Source organism: Rhinolophus sinicus, chromosome 16 (genome assembly GCF_057876585.1).
Source record: "Rhinolophus sinicus isolate RSI-liver-muscle chromosome 16, RSI-T2T, whole genome shotgun sequence".
NCBI classification, from domain to species: domain Eukaryota; kingdom Metazoa; phylum Chordata; class Mammalia; order Chiroptera; family Rhinolophidae; genus Rhinolophus; species Rhinolophus sinicus.
The window spans coordinates 53,230,606-53,252,902 of NC_142516.1; the positions used below are offsets into that span (position 1 = coordinate 53,230,606).

The 22,297-nt window shown below is 39.6% G+C and overlaps 1 protein-coding gene and 1 long non-coding RNA gene across 3 annotated transcripts in view; one reads left to right on the forward strand and one right to left on the reverse strand.

Annotated features, from left to right (window-relative positions):
- Positions 1 to 7,224: 7,224 nt before the first annotated feature.
- On the reverse strand, positions 7,225 to 11,475 carry LOC148755008 (uncharacterized). The gene is made up of 3 exons (XR_016019293.1): positions 10,595 to 11,475; positions 7,944 to 8,059; positions 7,225 to 7,325 (listed from the first exon to the last, which is right to left on the reverse strand). It is a non-coding gene; the product is annotated as an uncharacterized LOC148755008 (long non-coding RNA).
- A 30-nt stretch (positions 11,476 to 11,505) lies between these two features.
- Positions 11,506 to 22,297, forward strand: part of UHRF2 (ubiquitin like with PHD and ring finger domains 2) — a 68,376-nt gene continuing 57,584 nt past the window's right edge. For both annotated transcript variants that reach the window (XR_012495715.2, XM_019727140.2), the window contains exons 1-2: positions 11,506 to 12,018; positions 17,902 to 18,135. Coding sequence is in view for 1 of the 2 variants with exons in the window: in XM_019727140.2 (XP_019582699.1) it covers positions 11,866 to 12,018; positions 17,902 to 18,135 (387 nt within the window). In the remaining variant the exon portion in view is untranslated. The remainder of the gene's footprint in view (positions 12,019 to 17,901; positions 18,136 to 22,297) is intronic.

Consider the following 22,297-nt stretch of genomic DNA (forward strand, 5'->3'; position numbering starts at 1 on the left):
GATCACAATGGAAAGGTTCCGTGTCACACTTTGCTTCTGGTATGTCAATTTCTGTCAAATAAAAATACTACGGTGTGTCCTCATCTACCTTATTCACTGGATCTGACACCGTGTAACTTCTGGCTCTTCCCCAAAGTCAAAATGATTCAGGACATCAAGGCAACCATGAGAGCACAACTAAAGACACCTACAAAAGAGGACTTCCAGGGCCGGCCCGGTGGCTCAGGAGGTTAGAGCTCCATACTCCTAACTCCAAAGGCTGCCGGTTCGATTCCCACATGGGCCAGTGGGCTCTCAACCACAAGGTTGCCAATTCAATTCCTCGAATCCCTCAAGGGATGGTGGGCAGCGCCCCCTGCAACTAAGATTGAACACGGCACCTTGAGCTGAGCTGCCGCTGAGCTCCCAGACGGCTCAGTTGGTTGGAGCGCATCCTCTCAACCACAAGGTTGCCGGTTTGACTCCCGCAAGGGATGGTGGGCTGCGCCCCCTGCAACTAGAAACGGCAACTGGACCTGGAGCTGAGCTGCGCCCTCCACAACTAAGACTGAAAGGACAACAACTTGACTTGGAAAAAAGGCCTGGAAGTACACACTGTCCCCCAATAAAAGTCCTGTTCCCCTTCCCCCAGAACTGCTTCAGAAAGTGGCAAAAATGGTGGTATAAGTGTGTTCAAAGTAAGAGGGGTTGTTTTAAAGGGGTTAATGGCAATGTGTCTTTTACTGTAATACATTTTTTAAAACATTCACCATATTTTTTGATCACACCTCTACATAAATATTTAATTTACACACAGTAAAGTGAACACATCATAATTGTATAGGTCAGTAAAGTTTTACATATATAAACCCTCCTGTGGCCACTGTCTGATCACAATATAGAATGTTACTATCACTCAGAAGTTTCTTTTGTGCTCTCCCCAGTCAACACCACCAATTTCTCCATTCCCCAAAGTTTTGACTTCTAACACTATGGATTAAATTTGCATCTTCTTGAACTTTATATAAAGAGATTCATACAGTACATGCCTTTTGTGCTTGGCTTCATTTACTCAACATAATTATTTTGAGATTCACTCATCTTGTGGCATATATTAGTAGGTCACTCTTTTTATTGCTGTATAGTATTCCATTGTATGAATATACTACAATTTGTTCATCCATTCTATTTATAGACAGTTAGGTGGTTTCCAATTTGGAGCTATTATAACTATAAACATTATTGTACATATTTTGTTGGACATATGAACTAATTTCTATTGCATCTATACCTGTGAGTGGAATAACTCCTAGAGTAGTAGTTATGTAGAAACTCCCCAGGTTTCCACTTTGATTGAATCAATTTGAATTCCCACCAGCAACATATGAAAGTCCCCGTTGCTCTATATTCTTGCTAACATTCAATATTATCAGTCTTTTTATCTTTAGTCCATTCTACTGGGACTTGTGATAAGTTTCAAGAAACTAAATTTTAATGTGATACTCTTAAAAGCAATTTGTATTACTATGTATCAAAACAAACAAAAAAATACTTTCCAATGTCTTTCAGATTGCACTGTGATATATTCTGAGGGGTGACTTAAGAAAGTATACAATTTTGCCTTAGCTGGGATTAGATAAAATAATACTGGATCACAAGTTTGAGGTAGATCAAAGTTTACCAGCATCAACTGGTCATGTAACAAAAATATTCAGCCTGAACCAGAAAATATGTGAAGCACACTTACAGCAATAATATGTGGTAGACTGAGAAATTAGAAGATTATGAGAAATAGTAACAAAATTATGAATGCCATATAAAGCTACCAATGAGTAATCTATTACAACTAGTTAATAGGAATTGGTGTTTTAGATTAATTTCAAAAAATGCCCATAATTATTTCCTTCTCTACCTCTTTGCAACGAATCTTTGCAACTCCTCCTATTAAGGGGAGTTGATTTTCCCTCTACTTGAATTTGGGTTAGACTTGTGGTTTTGGTCAATAAAACAAGGTGATTTGTGCCAATTTTAAGCCTCGGCCTCAAGAGGCCTTGTAGGCTCCACTGTCTCTCTTAGAACCTGTACATCCACCATGTGAGCAAGCCCAGCCCGCCATGTGAGCAAGATCCATATGGCGCAGGGACAGCTCACCTAGACCGGTCTAGACCATCCAGTGACCTGAAGAACTGCTCAGCTGAGACTAGCCCACATTGTTAACATATAAAACAATGAGTTAAATAAATGGCTATTGTTTTAAACCTCTAAGTTTTGAGGTGGCTTATTACGCAGCAAAAACTAACAAATACAAGAAATATATCTCAAGTACTTGACGGAGAAGGAATTCTTAATTATCATTATGAAAAACTCACACATACATTGCTTCTGAGTCCTGCGAATAGCTGCTGCTGATATGGCAGTCAATATACACCAAATGGTATAGTAAGTAATTACATGTGATATCTCATTAATTCTTACCACAAATCTGTTAGGTACCTAATAGATTATAATTAAGGAAACGTGAGGTTTGCCTCACACAGTTGACTCTAAAGCTGACTCCAAAACTTAAGCTCTCAATCACTGCATCATCAGCTAGTGGTTTACTCTAATCCAATACAGCCATACCTCATTTTATTGTGCTTTGCTTTTATTGCACTTCACAGATGTTGTGTTTTTTATAAAGTGAAGGCAAGACCCTCCACCAGCAAAAAGATTATGACTCGCTTTATTCTGGTGATCTGGAACTGAACTAGCAATATCTCTAAGGTATACCTGTACCACCTTTCCTGCTCATCTCAATTTACAGATAGGAAATTAATAGTCAAGGAAAGCTACAATTTGTCCAAAGCAGTCCCTTGTAATTCCCAGTCTAATGTAATCTTTGGCTAAAATTCTTTGTAGTCTATAAATTACATTAATGCTCATGATAAAAAAAAATCTTCCTGGGAGTTTGTAAAAGAAAATACGTAGGCTAAATATCCTAGAAAATTCTCTTTCAACATTCTAGAAGGGATAACAAAATTTCCTCATTGTATAGAAATTTTATAAAATGCAATTTTAATAGTACAATTTTGGAAGGAGCACATTAGATGTATTTGGTTTATTTGCATTGTGTAAATAGCATTTCAGGTACCAGAGAGAAAATGAGATTATTATGTTGTAAATATTTTTTGCAATTGCATTGTGATATTTTTTCTTTTTTGGCTTTACAAAGTTTTAGGTTTTGTCGTTGGGGTCTGGGAGTGAGCAGAGAGAAGGCTGACAGGTGATCTTTTTGAGTTGTGGAAATCTGGGATTTCATAAAAGGACAGAAAGTTGTTTAAACTGCCTTAAAAACATGATTTGCTTGTTGAACTAATAAAACATCAAAATAATTTAGGTATGTAAATTTGCCAGGCAGAAGTTAGGAATTTATAATTTATCTCCATCTTGAGTTGCCTGGATCCCATAGGAAAGAACTCCCTACAACTCATAAACCCAAAGCCATAAGATGCTTTGTAAAATGACAACAATGTTTCCCATTCCAAATTCTTTATTGTCTCAAATCACCAATAGAATCATTTGAAAACCAGAAAAAATTCTCTTGAATGCACTCAGATATTGTAACAAAAACAGAGGAAAGTAACCATTATTGAGTGCCTATGCAATGAAACTTTGTCTCATTTGGTTCTTATGATACTGTGAGAGGTATTATACCCATTTCAGATACAAAAATCAAGGCTCAGAGAAATTAAATAAATTGCCCAAAGCCATAATGCTGGTAATTATCAGATCCCAGATTTAAATTCAGGTCTATCTGACTCTAGAGCCCATGTTCTTTCCATTATGCTACACACCTTCATTAAATCTACATTAAACAAACTAATTACTAAATGAATATAGATAAGTTATCCAGGATTTCTTGCTTACGCAAATCAGCAAAGTAATGTCAACATGTGTTTTCAACTGGAAAACGGGGGGAAAGACCTTTCTATAGAAAGTATTTTAATGTCCATAAACTTTCCCCTTCATAGGCAATAATCTTAATAGCAAGCTAAATATATTTGTGAGATTGGAAAATTAATAAATAGAAACCTCATTTAACTTTGGAGGGCCTGCAGGGGGAGCTTTCATGCCCTATCATTCACTGTCAATTATCCCAAACAGGAAGAGATGAACGTTCCACCGCAGCAAGATGTTTTTCTACTCCACTACTCCAGCATGAAGAATGAGAATCTTATCCTCACCCGGCAACCACTTTTAACCAAGGAAAGACTGTTACAACTCAGCTAAGGAAAAGCCACTACACTTCAAACTCCCAGTTTCCTCCAATGGACTCTTTGTTTACAACAGCCTCTCTGAACTCCCCCTTTCCTCTATAAAAGATCGTTCCTCTCCTTTGTTCTTTGGAGTTGTGTGTGGTTCATCATTAGACTGCATGCCCTGAATTGCAATTCTTTGTTTTTCCCAAATATACCAATTTTTTGGAGAAATATCTGGCTGTTTTTTTAAAGTCAACAGATTGAGACACTGTATTTTTCCCTCTAAACTAGTCTAGAAAAAAGATCTATTTTTAATTACCTCAATTTTCTTAGCCTTCTTCATAAATAGTAATAGTTTTGAGTATGTTCAACCTCTTAGAACCTGGGAGTTTAGATTATAAAAAAAATGCACAACAAAGTGTTTTCTATGCAAAAATTATGGTTATCTGTATAAAAGAAGACAATTTATCTACCTCCTTTCAAAAAGGACGTAGGAGGGCATGAAGAAATGGTCTAAGGTAAGGTGGTATAGAATGATGAACAGAGAATTATCTCCACTTTTAGAGGCCTGTGGATTATACAAATTTGTTTCTTGTTCCAAGTAGACATCTGAATATACTCTAGTTCCTCCCTCTCTTCCTCTCTCCCTTCCATTTTTCAACAAGTTATTAAGTATATCTAGGTGCCAAGCTCTGAGTTTTGTGTTGGAAACAAAGATAAATAGAATGCATCCCTGTCTCCTAGGGAATCAACAATTTAATGGAGAAGACAGTTATGCAAACAAATAATTATAGCTCTAAGTTAAATGTTAGAGATATGGACTAAGTATGGGAATACAGTATGGGAAAGCATTCTCTTCACCTGCGAGGTGTCAGGAAAGACATCCTGCAAGAGGTGGCATGTGAGGGAAATCTTGAGATATGAGTCGAAGTTTTCTAGGCTGAGAAGGCAAAGTAAAAAAGGGCCAGGCTGAGTTCAAAAGATGGTATCTAGAGGGGACTAAAGGCAGGAGCTTACTGACCCTTACCCTCAAGAATAAAAGATGAAAACTGGAGTTCAACGAAGCTTTCCAGAAATCAAAATCTAGCAAATCTGTCAATTTTACTCCTAAATCAGTGTTTCTCAAGATTTCTTAAGGCAGAGGAGCATAATAAAAGGGATTGGGGGAGGGGGTGCAGCGGTCAGATGGCTCAGTTGGTTAGAGCGTGAGCTCTTAACAACAAGGTTGCCGGTTCGATTCCCACATGGGCCAGTGAACTGCACCCTCCACAACTAGATTGAAAACAACAGCTTGAGGTTAGAGCTGAGCCGATGGTGGGCGACTGGTTGGCTCAGTGGTTAGAGCGCGTTGCTCATAACACCAAGCTCACCGATTGAAGTCCCACATGGGCCAGTGAACTGCGCCCTCCACAACTAGGTTGAAAACAATGACTTGACATCCTGGAAAAACACACTGTTCCCCAATAATCCCCAATAATAATAATAATAATAATAATAATAACAATAATAGAATACAGACACACCCATTCACTTACATACCAAGTAAGAGCTACTTCTGTACTTCAACTGCAGAATGAGTAGTTGCAACAGAGATGGTCTGACCTCAAAAACCTAACATATTTAACCATCTGAGCTTTTAAATTAGTATTAAGCTACATATCAACATGAATAAATCTCAGAAAAATAACATTAAGTTTAAAAAATAACTTTCAATGTTATAAAGAATCATGTTATATAAAGCTTAGAAAGCCCCCAAATTTACTGTTTAGAGATACATGTACATGTATTGGGCACGTATTAAAAGTACAAAGACAGGGGGTGGGGGGTGAGAGATGAAGGTAAGGGGGATTAAATATATGGTGATGGAAGGAGAACTGACTCTGGGTAATGAACACACAATGGGATTTATAGATGATGTAATACAGAATTGTACACCTGAAATCTATGTAATTTTACTAACAATTGTCACCCCAATAAATTAAAAAAAAAAAAAGTACAAAGACAGACATGACAATAACAAACGTCCAATGTAGGACAAGTTTATCTCTTTGGAAAAAGGCAAGAAAGAGAAATGTAAGCAACGATGGTTTTAACCATCTGAAATGTTTTATTTTTAAAGCAAGGTGGTGAATAAAATAGTGTTGATCATATTATTCACTATACCTTTTTTGCATGACTGGTATATTTCTTAATTTAAGAACTCTTTGGTCATAAAAAAATTGCATTGAAAAAATTAGATGGAGTAGTTGTGTTGCAGATTCTATTTCCCCAAAATGGTACAACAATATCATCCATCCATATGCATTTCTTACAATGTGACTTTGACACCCCTTCCATCACGAGGTGGGGTTTCTATCCTCTCCTCCTGAAACTGAATGGGCTTTTGTCAATATTTTGGTCAAAAGAATATGGCAGAAGTGACACGATGTGACTTTCAAATCAGGCCATAAAAAGTGACACAGCTACACTTGTTCAGTGGAATTCTCACCCTTTAAGTCTTCAATCACCCTCTATGTAGCCTGACTGCTCTCAGGCAGCCCTGCTGTGAGAAAGCCCAAAGTAACCCACAGAGAGACACCATGTAGAGAAGTCCTGAGACTTCTTGGGGAGAGATTCCCAGCTAATTCCCAACTGCCCTAGTGCCCATTCTTTCCGTTTAACCGCACCTGACTGCAGTGGAATGACAGATTCTGAGCCAGACTCAGGCTTTCCAATTGAGTCATTTCAAAATTCCTGTCCCACAGAAACTGTGAGGGATAGGAAAGTGACGGCTATTATTTTAAAACTGTAGAATTTATTTTGCAGAGCAAGTTGAAGTTGAAGCCTAAGTTGATCCCATCATTAGGAATTTGAATCCTAACTGCCTTCATGGGGAAATGAGCTGAATTGATCCAAAGACTCTTAGAAAGGTTCAGCAATAGGAAGAACTAATCTCAGAAGACAGAAGAAGGTATGCAACTGAAAACAGGAATAAACTGCAAGCCTTTAGTGAGAATCCCAGGCCCCAGTCCTACCTGAGCTGTCAGGTATTCCAAAAAAAAAAAAAAACAGGTACTCACCGCAGGAAGGATAAGGATTATTCTCTGGACCAAATGAATGGAGAAGCCTCTAGAGAAACAAAAGAGGGAGAGCTGAAGGGTAAAGAACCCTGGAAGGATACTGGGGAGTTAAGCTCTTATGCTGTTACTCATTGATTACATGTCCTTGTCCAATCATTTTCTCATTTAAAGAAAAGGTTAGACCAGAATGATCTCTAAAATCTCTAAAGATTTCCACAATAGAAATCAGTGATTCTACTAAAAAGAAAACACACGCTTTAAAATATGGCTAGTTTAAGTAGTGAGCCCCAATATGAAGTATTTTTCAGTCAATGGAAATTCTAGTTTGCTTATGATATGTAATTCTTTTTTAAAAAGGATTAGAAATTATAACAGGAAACCTCCAGTTAAGGTAGTTTAATGTTTCTTCTTTCCCCCACCTCAAGGGACCAATTAAAAGGGTGTCGGCCAAGGTATAGGGAACTGAAGGAATATGCATGATCTAGGACTATAAAGCTGTTACAATTCCTATATCCAAAGCAACAAGAGGAGGAAGAGGTTCCCAGAACATGGAAGAGTGAGTCATGGAGAACAGGCCATTTGAAGAGGAGTAGTAACTTCCCAGGAAGGCAACAGACAGCCCCAGGTAAACTTTCGGGGAGAAAGCCAAGGGAATAAATATACTGACCTCATTCTCTTCCCATCGTGCAGTTTCCTGTCCGTGCTTCCTCATCACTGGCCAAAGGCTGAGAGCACGGACCCCATCGGTGTACTCCTGCCCTTAGGAGAGCAGGTAGAGAATGGCTGTGGAGGAGCAAAAGGAAGACAGCATAGAGGTGTGGATGAAAAGGTGGTAATCATAGCTTCAGAGAGCCAACTGAAATTCATTTTTAAAATATATATATAAAAGTTCTTGACTTTGGGACATTAGTTGAGAAAACTGGAGATATTCTGGGTATAAGATTCTAGAATAATTAATTCTACAATCAATCTTTTGTCTTTCTATTTTGCCTCTTTTGACTTGGACAAATACTGAATCATGACTGATGGCCTAAACTTTAGTATTTGCTCTTCATCCATGTAAGTAATTTATTTTTTCTTTCTTTGTTCACATCCAAGTTGTTTCAGCTACACATCTGGTAATAAGGCATGGTATGTCAACGCTGTCTGATATTGTGGTTTTTGTCAGAAAAGTTCTATCTTGTTTTTACAACTGGGAAACTTCCTAAGGATACAGCAACAGCATTGTATGTAAAGAGATAAAACCTTAATACAATATGTACTGTATGGAGAAACACAGAAGGATGTATTTTGTTAGATATAGAATCACTATTTACAATTACTTATTTATGTCTTAAATAACTTACTACACACATGAGCTTATGTCTCCGGATGAAATTAATTTGGTCTGTACAGAACAAATATGCCTTTTCTGAGTCCCACATCTCTAAACTCTGGCCTGACAATCCTTTGGGATCTATATTGACTAAAATAACACAGATCCTATACAGTCCTTGTAGATACCTAATTTTGACAATGGTTTCCTGCCTCTCCTGCAAAGGGTTCTCCCTTAAAGACCCACCACATTGAGAAGGATAAATTGCCTCTTGAGAGTGAGTACAAGAGGTCTTGACTAGTTCCTCTTTCAGAACTTTTCTATTTCGCTTCATTTATTTTTATACGCTGTCAGTTAGATATCTCCATCAAGGTATATTTTGGATGCATTTCAAATGTAATACAGCTCAAATGGAAATCAAATGCAGTTTCCCAACTTTCTTCCTCTTCTAGTTCAGTTAAGAGCATCACCGTCTACCTAAGCCATTCATTTAAGTCTCCCAAGCTAGAAACTTGGGAATTATTCTCAACATTCCATTTTCCTCATCCCTCATATCCACACATTCCACAAGTCTGATAGGCCTGATTTTCTATAATACTCTGGAATCTACCTTTTTTTCTCTTACCTATTGCCAGAAATTTCACCAAAACTGATAAAATTGCCTCTTCGCAATGCTTTTTGACATCTCTCCTGCCTCTCCCCGTCCCCTAGTTTTCCCCTAAGGTATTCTTCCACATTGCTTCCATTCCTGTCTTTCCAAGTGCATACCGCATTTCACCGAAAATAAGACCTAGCTGGACCATAAGCTCCAATGCGTCTTTTGGAGCAAAAATTAATATAAGACCAGGTCTTATTTTACTATAAGACCGGGTCTTTAATATAATATAATACTGGATATAATATGATACCGGGTCTTATATTAATTTTTGCTCTAAAAGACTCATTAGAGCTGATTGTCCGGCTAGGTCTTATTTTCAGGGAAACAGGGTATTTAATCACATCAGTGGATTTCTCAGTTTCTTCTTGGGGCCCGAAAAATCTACTGCTTTGAATGCCAATCTTCATATTCTGCCCTTTTCTATTTAGTCAACCTTCCTCTGATAAGAAATCCTTTCTGACCTGTAAAAATGCATACCTTCTGTGTTTGCTTAAGCACTCTCTCCTGTTTGGGCATTCTCTGTTTATCTAAATCCTCTCCATAATAATAGCACAAAAGTAATTGTGTACCAACAAGGGATAAGCTACCATAGTACACTATGCTAAAGCTTTACATTCATTATATGTTATAAGCACCATTTTACGTTGAGGAAATCGAAGCAAATAATTTGTCCAAGATCACAATTTCAGTAAACAGCAAAACTGGGATTACAGTTGAGATCTATCTCAACCCACGAATGAACATTTAAATGCTATCCCCATTACAATATGCCATTGAATTCAGGTCAAGTTGTACGCTTATCCTTAAACTCCCAGATCATTCTAGTCCTTCTCTCTTCTCTGATTGCTGTTTTGACCAACAGTAGACTGAACAGTACTAAACTATTCTTTAATATTTTTATTTTTTCCTAAATCTTATCTGAGCTAGATTGCAAATTCATTGTGAAGAGAATTAAAATAATTTTTTAATAGGCCTCCACAAGGGCATAGCATATCCTTACAATGGTAAATAGCCATTTCTTATTGCTTTATGCTATATCTCTATCACCACATTTACACATGTAATGAATAGTCAATATTTGCTTTACTTAAATAAGGAGCAGACAAGATAAACTATAGAGGATATAAGCGAATGTAAAATTTTCAGGCAAGAGCAAAGACCAAAAATATGTATATCTACGTCTGTCCCTCTTGTGCTGGCCATGCTTGTTTATGGACTTCTCTGTACATGTAATTACTTTAATTGGTTATTACAACAATGTTTCTCTACACTTATGGAAATAATTAGCACCGGTCTCAATATTCAAGTGATGGATTTTGGCAGAGATAAAGTCCAAGTTATATACCTATGTATATTTTCTACTTTCATATTCTCGCTTCCTACTTGGGAAGACGTATTTTCATTTTAAATAAGCTCAGTTCGGTAATGCTGCGTTGGGCCTATTTCTGAGAACTTATTCCTAGCAGGATCTCTGGAGTTCTTTCTTCAGAGGTGTGTAGTTTTGCATCTTTTAAAAATGTTTTCCATACTCCGCAATCCCGCAGTCCAAAAACACTAACACAAGAGATCCACAAACGGAAACGTCCGGTTCTGACGAGCGGCCCTCTGGGTGGCGGCACCCGCACCACCGTGGCCAGAGGTCGGGGTGTAAGCGCGGCGGCGCGAGAGGCGATCCCAGCACAAGCCCGCGGCCTTCGGGACAGGGGCCGCCACCTCAGCCCAGCGGCGGGAAACCCCAGGAAGGTTCCCGCGCGAAGGAAGCAGTGGGGACGGGCGGGAAAGGAGTTCGCGAAGCACAAGGGTCCCCGGAGCCTTTCCAGGGCGGCCGGCCCCACCAGGCCGCGTGACGGACGGTGTCCCGGTGAGCGCGGTAGAGCGGGCTCATTTCCTTATGTGCTTCCTCAAGAAATTTAGGCCGTGCCCGCCCGGACCCCGCTTTCCATGATCATACAAGTGGACGTCAGAGTTTCTTATTTTTGGTGTTTTTGAGACCACAGAACCGTGTCCACTAAGGTCTGAGGTGTCGCTCGCCCCCCGGGTCCTGATAGCAGGACCAAAACGGCATATAGTGTAGCGGCCCTCGTGACTACCCCAAACCCGAAGGCTAGAGGAAGTGTCCAGTCCTCAGGTGCAGGCGGAGTAGCGACTAACGGCTCTGGGCAGCCCCGCCCCTCCGCCCCGCCCATTTTAGTTCCCTCTGGTCTACAGCCACTTCCCGGGCCGCTTCCTCTTTAAGGCGGAGCCCGGCGTGGATCTCGCGAGATCCGGGTTCGCGCCGTGACCTCCATGTGGGAGCTAGCGCTCTATAAGTAAACACTCCGCGCCGCGCAGACAAGGCTTCTTCCTATTTGTGAGGTGGGGGCTGCAGCGGCGGCGGCGCCTCCGACTAGTTCCGGTTTCCTTTCCTCCTCTGCTCGGCTGGGCGGGTACGCGGTTTAGGAGTTGCGGCCGCTTCTCCGGCCCGGCGTCTGGTCGGTCTTCCTCGCTTGTGCGCGCACTCGCCCGCCGGCCGCGGAGAGCCGGAGCCACCGGGGAAGCGGCGCGGGCCGGGCGGGGCGCGGCGCCCTGAGCACAGGGGGAGACAAAGCGGAGCCGGCCCCCTCTCCCGGCGCCAAGATGTGGATCCAGGTTCGCACCATCGACGGCTCCCAGACGCGCACCATTGAGGACGTGTCTCGCAAAGCCACAATTGAGGAGCTGCGCGAGCGGGTGTGGGCGCTGTTCGACGTGCGGCCCGAGTGCCAACGCCTCTTCTACCGGGGCAAACAGGTGAGACGCGCCCAGCGCATCCCTCGGGAAGCTCGGGGCGAGGGCAGCGGAGCGCCTCCAGGACGCGTGGGCTGGGCAGGCCCGAAGGCTTGGTGCGCCGCGCGCGCGGAGCGCACCTGGTTCCACGTCGGGTGGGCAGCCCGCGAACCTCAACGCGGGCCTGGGCCCGCCGAGGGGGCGCACCGGGGTCCCCGCCAGCCTCGAGTGCAGGTGTGCCCGGCGAGGCCGTAGGCAGGGGCGCCTAGAGCACGGAGTAACGTCTTTCTCAGCGGGGCAGCAATCGCAGGCACAGCCCGCCAGAGCGCCTGGGTTACCTTGCTTCCCGCGCTCAGTGGGGTCAGGAGGGCGGGGAGGGCAGCGGGCTGTGGAGGCCATGGCACAGTGCGGGTGAGGAGGGCCAGCGGCCCCGGCTCCCAGCGGAGCTTCCCCTGCTAACAGCTCTCCTCGCTTCCGCGCTTCCCCGCTCCCAAAGAGGAGAGGGGGAAACTTACGTATTGCTGGTTCTGGGCACAAGAACCCTAACTCTGTCTTCTCACTGTGGAAAGGATTTGTAGACACTGAAGATTCGCAGAGTTTCCAGAACTTAGGGCTCCCATCTCTCATCTCCTCTTCTAGAATTAGAATCTGTCGTGGGGGAGATTAGAGACCTGGACTGAAGAAGCTATTGATGTAACGCGGGACCGTGTTTAAATTGCCTAGTGTAGGCCAGAGAGGGGTTATCCCCAGAAGGGAAAGGAGTATAAAAGACAGTTTTGCTCTTCTTCCTTCTCACCTTCTAATAGTCCTTTCACCCAAGTTTTTAATATAGCAACTGGAGTAAGCCAGCGGCACATATTTGAAGGCTGAAGGTATTTTTGATGGTGAAGGTGTCTGTGGGCGTCTCTGGTAGTTGTATGGTATGGCCGGGGTCTGGCCCATTGAAGAGTCTTCCTATTTCATAGGTCTCTCGTGGTCTATACCTAGAGACCCAGACTCATCCTATTTTTCTTGTCTTTTTTTTTTTTTTTTTTTTTTAAGTGTTAATCCACCAGAAAAGTTGGCATCCTCCAGTTGATAGACCAAATTTGGCTCCAGTCATGTGGTTGGAAATAAATGTAGCTCTCTTTGATTTGGTAGTAGTCGTTTTCCTACAGCCACAAAGGATTTGAAAGGAATCTTTTTCTACCTTTGATATGCATACCCTTCTAAAACTGCCCAGAAATTTCAGAGTGACATGATTACACTCTGAGATAGAGTGAGCCTGGGGATGTTTTAATTGTTTTTAAATCAATGTGATGGCATCTTTGATATGTGTTTGCAGCCAGTTTCTATTGATCCTTTAGTGTTTGACTTGTAATAAAAACAGGTGTTTAATTTAGTTACAAACTTTGCTTTGGAAATAATTGTATGTGTATTAAACACTATGTAGATTCAGATTCCTGTGCCATCAGTGGCTGATACTTTTCTATATTTTTGGTCAGAGGTGAAAAGCATGTAATCAGATGTTCTGAATTTTATTTTCTAGCGAGGGACAGTAATAGTATATGAATTCCTGGGATACTTTGGTGGCTTCAGCACCAGTGATAGAAATGAAGTATGAAGATGTATTCCTGGGCAACACCCCTAAAGTCTAGTTATCAAATACGCTAAAAGAGGATGCACATGGCTGTCTTGAGAGAAAGGTAGGGATTGGGTTAAATTCAGGGCAAAGATGTAAACTTCCAGTAAACCAGGAAGCTGGTTCCACGTTCAGGGGAAAATTGTTGAGGATGACAATCATTTGTACTTCTTCCCCCAAGGCAGTGAATTACTTGTTTGATTTCTTCAGCTCAGTGATTACCCAATAGGGATGAGGAATGGACGTTTGGTGCCCCATTGAGTTGGAGACAGAGATGGAAGACACTGCTCCAGCTGCGTTTGTTTCTTTATAAGCTTCAAAGTAGCCGTGGGGGTGATTATTATCTCCATTATCCTTTCCTCTTTGGAGTCCACAGCTGGTGGACAGGGTAGTGTGTCCAAACCTGGCAACTACTGGATTGGTGTCAACAGGACTGCCCCATCCTGTCATTTGCCTCCTTCATGCTTATTAGAAAAAGTCACTCTTTCCTCAAGATGCTTTACTGCCACATTGTGAAAAATGTCAGAAATAAAAGTAAATTTACAGTATCTGTGATGTAAATGATAACCTTTCCTCCTTCCCCTCCCCTTTGTACATTAGGTCTGCTGCTTTTAATCTTCTGTGTATATGAGAATCACCTGTGGATGTTTAGTATCGATGCTCAACTCACCCCAGAATTGCAAGTAGTTGAATTTAACAAGACCCCTCAGGAGATTCTGATGAACAACAGAGTTTGAAAATGAAAGTTGAAGGATAGTCATTCTCCTACTAGTTTCTTAATATTCGCAGTGTGGTCCCTGGATCAGCAAGACCAGCAGCATTAGCTTCACCTGGGAGCCTCACACCAGACCTACTGAAGTAGAATCTATTTTAACAAGGTCCCCAGGTGATCTGTATGCAAATTAAATTTGAGAGGCAGTGTAATTGACTCCACTTTTGAGGGTCAAAATGGAGAGCAGCAATTCAGGGCTATAAATTTTGGTTAGAGTAGGGTAACCTCATTTGGATAGTCTTCTCTGGGGGTTGCATTTGATGCACCCTGGGGATTGGGTTTTTTCAAGAAAGTAATATTGGTGAGTCTCCAAATCTTTTGAGAATCCAGAGCATTTCCTACTTTAGAAGGGTTCTCTTCCCTCATTTCATTCTTTCCCTTTTACCACATAGAGATAACCTTAGAATTGATGGTGGATGTACGGCATGAACCAGAGCAGAATGAAAATGGAATAGTTAGTTATCTTTTGCCTCTGGACTCTTAGTTTTCACACAGTATACAAAGTTAAAAAAAAAAAAGTGCCTACTTAAAGAGGAGAGGGAGAAAGAGTTGCGTGTTATATATGTTGTGCATGCACACATGCTCTGCAATGTGAAAGATACATGAAAGTTACTAACTTAATGCTCGCCACCTACATGCTTACCACTAGTCTTGGGAATGACTCCCCCACTGCCTTCTCACTTGGTGTTTGCTTCCTTTCCCCTCGCATCACTGTTACGGTTCTTCCTGTTACCCAGAATTTCTTCATTCAATCCATAAAAATTCAAGAGTGCAGTCTGGCAAAACAAAATTGTAGGACCGTTCCTGCCTCTCTAATATTAGATCCTGCAGCCCCATCTTCTAGGATAAATTCTCAAAACATTTCCTGCTATGAGACATTAATGGATTTTGGTTACATGCCTGAAACTCGTAGATGTTTTAATTTCTGAGTGACTCAATCCCTTTCTCCCCACTCAGAGCATTATTTAAGTGACAACTAACTTTCAGTCTGTACTTTCATAAGATTTGGGAGAACTTCAGTACTTTTCAAGTAATAAATCATTCCAACATTCTTCACAACTTCACAGTGAGTTAGCTGTGTGGAACTTGCTATGCAATGGATAGTAACTGTTTTTGGAAAACTGGATGGGTAGCTATGAATTAGGGATGGAAGTGGATAATCTGGGTAAAAGTGGCCATCATAGTAAGCATGAATAATTGGAGGAAAAGTGGTTACATGTTAATGCGAGCTTAACTTCTATCGTGTGGTCTCATGCCTTGATAATGCTTAGTGTTTCTGACTTTCTCTCAGACATTGCTTTTCCTTCAAACCAAGTACCCCTTGAAGCAGGTTGTATTTACTTTGATTGATCATTTGATAGAAACTAATCAAAGGGGTTGAGTATAAGAATGCCCTGAGGTCCCTCTGACTCTTGTGCCTTAAAGTTCCATGGAAAAATGTTTATGGAAACACTTTGGATTTCCAATTGTTTCACTACCTTAACAGCTATCTTCATTTTGGGGAATGCCCTACCATTTAATTTGCGTGGTCTAGGCTGTTAGAGTTTGTTTTCTGCTTTAAACAATTCCATTGTTTTATACTTGTCATAATATGCAACAGTTGTATGTTTAATCAAGTTGTGCTTTTTCAGCTGTTCCTGAATTAGTGCGTTCTGTCTTGGGTAGGGTGGGGCGCTCTTGGAGAATGTCAAAATGAAAGTGTAAAGGTATAGGTTTCTTTTTTTGTTCCTTGAGTTGTTGTTTTTTCCCCCAGGAGTTCAGGATTAGAGGGAGTTCTTGTTTGTTTTTTTAATAAGCTAAGCAATATTAACATTGCCATCCTTGTAAGAGTTTATCTGCTGAATTTTGGGAGACTCCTTCGACTTATTTGGAATCAGCATATTAACTAACCTGTGAGATAGTATCTACTTTAATTCCCCCACTGAGAAATTTGTGAATTTCTTGATTCCTTGTTCTGTTTAACAATTGTGAACACCTGTAATGTGCAGGATTGTCTAGGTGTGTTCTTGGACCACTTGAATTAAAATTAACTTATCCAGTATATTAGTAAGTGTATCATTCAAGGGTAGACTTTTAATTCTTTCCCTTTGGTTGACTTCTCAAGCATGGTCTTACTGTGGTAGAGAGTTGTAGGTGGTGACAGGTATTACATACAACGAGGGGAAAAGGAACAATTAAATTGGTAATGTTTCTGGGGAAATGATAGTTTTGGTCTTGAAGGAGTTTAGTTTTCGTATTGTATCATAGTGAAATAGTCAACTGAATTTTATAAAGAAACAATACGGAGACTTAGTTTCCTAGGGCTTCCGTAACAAAGTACCAAAGCCTAGGTGGCTTAACAACAGAAATTTATTGTCTCTGGGTTCTGGAGGCTATAAGTCTGAAATCAAGGTATCAGCAGGGCGGTGTTCTCTCTGACAACTCTAGGGAAGAATCCTTCCTTGCTTCTTTTAGCTTCTAGTGTTTACTAGCAATCTTTGGTGTTCCTTGGCTTATAAATGCATCACTCCTGTCATGTGGCTGTCTCTTACTTGTGTGCCTTTACATCTTCCCTCTGTGTGTCTGTCTCGATCCAAATTTTTAACTTTTTATAAGAATGCCAATCACAGTGGATTAGGGTCCACCCATGTGACCTAGGTTTAACTTGATTCCCTCTGTAAAGACCCTGTTTCCAAATGTCACATTCTGAGATACCTGGGATTAGGACATCAAATATTGGGGGAAGGAGGGTTTAGGGGTGGATTGACACAATTCAGTGTCAATTACAGAGACCTTGCCAAAATATGGGTAAGTTACAAGATAATTTATTCACTATTCATCTTGGAAGACTTTTCATGATCCAACTTGATAACCTTTACAAATGGATAAAATTAGTGAACTTTAGGCAAGTGGAATAGCATGAGAAAGAATTATAATTATTCCTGCTTGAATTTTTTTTTCCTGCTTGATTTCTTTTTTAAATTACTGACACTCTTCAGAAAGATAAAATGGTTAACTTAATCTCTTTATGAACACAGGTCATAAAACAACTCTTTTTCAAAATTTACCACATCTTGCAGTGGATTTAGTTACTATTCACTGAAATAAAACTTGGTGAGAAATCTAGAGTTTTTCTACCTACATGATGAAGTCACTACAGCAATGATACCTGTTTGTTTGTTGTTTTTTTAAGGAGGTCGCAGCTCACAGTGGCCCATGTGGGGATCAAACCGACTTTGGTATTATTAGCACCGTCCTCTAACCAGCTGAGCTAACCAGCCACCCCAGCAATGATACATTTTTAATTTCAGTGGCTATCAGTGTACCCTTTACCTAATATGGAATTATTCTTAATTTACTGAAGTCCTGAGTAGATGCTGACATCAGAGACCATAAAATAATAGGAATGACTTCAAGATCACTGATTGCAATACTGTGAATTTTAATTTGGCTAGGGCTTTTGGGTAACTAAAGATGTAGAAAGATCATGCTTTGAGAGAAACATTTTAATCTTTTTCTGCCTTTTTCCTTCTAGTTGGAAAATGGATATACTTTATTTGATTATGATGTTGGACTGAATGATATAATTCAGCTACTAGTTCGCCCAGACCCTGATCTTCCTAGCACATCTAAACAGACTGATGTACAGGCCAAACCCTGTTCTAATAATCCACCTAAAGGGAAGAAAACCCCAAGAGGGGGACCTTCCATTCAGCCGTCTACATCAACTCGTGATTTTCTTATTGATCCTGGCATTGGACTATATAAGGTAAGTTGTCTTCTTCGAATATTTCAGTTGTGAGAATGCAGATGTCTGTTCTCTTTCATAATACATGGTTGCCATTTGAAAGTAAAGTTTGGGCTCTTAATACTTTGAAAAGTAGTCTTTTAACACGTTGCGTGCGGCGGGGTTTAAATCCCTTGTGAAGATTCTCGTGATCCGTACACAACGTGTTAAAAATTATAAAATACATAGGTGGATGTGTACAATGTATATGTACAATTTAAAGAATAGTAAAACAAACACCTGTGTAATTCCACCAGTGTTAAGTAGAATGATGCCCGTTCCCTTTTAAAGCCTGTGTGCACCTACCAGTACATGTCTCCCTCTCTCTCCCTAAGAAGTAAATTACTAGTTGTGACTTCTAAGGATCATTTTCTTGTTTTTCTTTAGTGTTACTAAATGTATGTAGTGTTATTAATGTATGTATCTCTAAACAGTATGTTTTGTTTGGCCTATATTTGGATTTTGGAATTCTACTTTTTTTTTCAACTTTGAGAGCGTCTCATGCATAGAGTTGTATTCTGTTTTTCACTTTAATGTTACTCCATTTTATTAACATGCCACAATATATTTAATCTATGATTATTAGCTATTTGGGCTGTTACCATTTTCTGCTGTTTTAAACAGTTCTGCTTTGAACCTTCTATGTGTATCTTGGTGCACATGTTCAAGAATTTCTCTGGGAGTTTTTTTACCTAGCAATAGAAGTGCTGGTTTGTTCACTCACAGGATACTGCCAAACTGCTCTCTGCTTGGTTCCATTGGTCTGTCTCTCCCTGTGCCCGTCCTGTTATAAGTACTGTAGCACTGTTTTGATATCTCCCTTTCCTCCATCTCCCATATTTAATTCTCTTCAAGGGTGTATTGGTTTTTGGGTTTTAATATTTGCATGTAATATTTTTAGAATTAGCTTGTCAAAACTCTACAGATAAATAATCTGGTGGGATTTTGATGGGGGTTGTATCTGTAGGTCAGCGTGGAGAATTGACATCTTTACAATGTGTAGTCCTTCATTCATGGACGTGATGGTCATCTCCGTTAATCTAGATTTTTGAAATCTTAATTACTTGTCTCTACATATCTTGGTTTATTTCTATTAGCTTTGTTTTTGATGCTGTTATAAATGATTACCTTTTAAAATTGCAATTTGTTTGCTAATATATAGAAATTCACTTGAGTTATTTATTGACCTCTGTATCCAACTTTTTCAAATTCTATTCCAATAAAATTTGTGGAAATAATTGAATGACGGTTTTGCTTCATCGTTTCCTATCTTTATAACTGTGTTTTTCTTAGTTTTTATTGGTGGGGATAAATTGGGACCCATACTCAATTTTAGAGAGCGTTTTAAGGTTAAAAATTAAAAATTGGTAGATGGAATGAATTATTTAAGAAGATGCGAATAGAAATGATTTGGGATCTGTGGAAAAATGCAAACAGATCCATAAATATAGAAAGAATCAAGAAAACTAGCAAAGAGCTGATGAATTGCTTTAAACCTATGAAGACTAGTTACGATGTTACCTAAATTGATCTACAACATAAAAAAAGGAAAGCCTCCCATTGCTTTATAAATTTAGTATAACACTGGTACCAAAACATGACAAAAAGCACACCAGTATCAATGTATATTGATGTAAAACCTAAATTGCATTTAGCAAATAAAATTATGACATATATTAAAAGAACGTAATACTTTATCAAGTATGGTTTGTCAGGAAGGAAGCAGGGTAGTTTATTATTAGGAAGTGTTTTAATATAATTCATCATATTAATCCAAAGAAAAATGATCTGATCTAAAATATTTTCTACATCTAAATACAAATTTGAATCCATTTCTGATTTTTTTAAAAAATCTGGTAAGAGGAATATTTTTTTTTTTTATTAGTTTCAGGTGCACAAGACAAAGCAAAACTTAGACGTTTATCATTTATATCCCTCACACTGTGTGAACCCCCCTCCCCCCATCTACTATCCAAGAGGAATATTTTTAAACCACACACCCAGCATCATGCTTAATGGTGGGGAAAAGCCAGAAGCATTCCCATTAAAGATGGCAGCCAAAGAAGCCAGTTAATGCTGTTGTTATTTAACATCTTTCTAGATGTACTATATAAAACAGTTAGGCAGGAGAACAACAAAGTGTAAATATTGGAGAAGGCAAAGTTATTTTGAATACCTGGAAAAGCTGAGAAACTAAACAGCATTATGAGCAATCAGTAGAGTGGGTATTTAAATTCAGTAGCTTTCCTTGCTACAATCATTTAGTAAAAGAGAAAATTGCAAGAACAAAACAAAATAGTCTGGGAATAAACTTAAATGATATGGGCAAGACTTATGTAACTTAAAATAGTGTTTTATATAGTTCTCACAATTCAGACAGAACTGTTAATATTGAAAGCCCACTTGCCATACTGTTGTCTGCATCACCCATTTATTGATTTCATCCCTGTTTCATTTACCAGTGCTTTCTAAGTTGATACTTTTTCACATTGTTGCTTTTTAAATAAACTTGTTACATATTTTCAAACAGTTTTAGATTTATAGCATAATTCAGAAGATACTATAGAGTTTGCATGTACACCATCCTACACCTGCCCTGTGATTAACATCTTATATTAGTATGATACATTTGTTACAATTAATAAAGTGTCGAGTTGGCTTTTCTCTTTCTGTTCTCTTTCTGTTCAGAATCCCTTCTAGGATACCGCATTACTTTTACATTAGTGTTATACTAAATAATTGTCACATCTCTTTGGCACCTCTGGACTGACAGTTTCTCAGACTTTCATTGTTTTTGATGACCTTGACAATTTTGAGGTATACTGGGCAAGTGTTTTTGTAAAATGTCCAGTTAGGATTCATTTGTTTTCCTTATCATTAGACTGGACTTATGTATTTTGGGGAGGAAGATTACAGAGGTAAAATTCAGTTTTCATCATATATTTAGGGGCATTTACTATCAACATTCTATTTGCTAATTATAACTTAGGTTTTACATCAGTAGTAACTTATCACTGTTGATGTGAACCATAGTCACCTGGCTGAGGTAGTGTTTGTCAGGTTTCTTCATTGCGAAGTTACTCCCTCGTACCCCCTAGTCCCTTTCCCGTACTGTATTCTTTTAGATGAAGACCCAGTTTGCAGCCCACACTTGAGTGGGGAGTTAAGTACTTCACTTTCTTGAGGTCAGATTGTCTACAAAAATTATTGGGAATTCTCTTATGTGGGAGACTTTTGTCTCTTCTACATTTATTTGTTCAGTCATTTATTTTCATCAGTATGGATATTTTTTCTCCTGTGTCTCTTCGATGTAATCCTCATTATTGTGGGGTTTATTGTTGTTTGTTTTTTGTTAAAGCACTTTCTTTCTGGCACTAGAAGGAGCTCCAGGCTCATCGTGTATATTTCCTGCTCCAGTTCTGGAATCGACCATTTCTCCAAGGAGCCTTGGTTCCTTTAATTGGAGAATGGTATTAGAAACCAAGCTGGACTCGAGGTGTGTTCCTTGCTACTGAGGTGTCATTGCTTTTAGGGCCCTCAGCTGATGGAGCAAGGAAATATATACATGTACCGACTCCTGTATAACTGTATGTCCATAAATATTTATGTAACCATCTGCATTTATATTAATCTTACATTGTTTTTAACTTTTTGGTGAAGGGCAACAGTTTAGGAGCTGCTACTTTTGACTTGATTTGGACAGTAAAGGTATGAATTTGTTTTCATGGGAAGGTCTGAGCTTCATCAAGGTTAAACAGTTCTGGTCGGTTTACATTCTTTCTGTTTAGCACAGGTCCTGCCACGTCCCCTCCCTTCGATCTAATTCAGAAAAGCATCCTGAGAAACTACTTCCCTCACCACATCTTTGCTTTTTATTTTCAGTGTTAGTGCTTTGGTTGTCAACTTCTAGTACCTAACTTTTGTCTTTTTCACATCTCGTACATTTCATATTAATAAGTAGCATAGATGTTCAGGACTTCAGTGATGTCATCAGACTTGGTTTCAAATTCCAATTCAGCTGATTCTGAGATGTACAAATTTGGCATTGTCTGTCTTCATTTAGAAACACATTTGGAACCTGGCACTTAAATTCTCCAAAGGCTGCAGTTTTTGTCAAGTAACATGTTTAATCAAAGGTGCATTT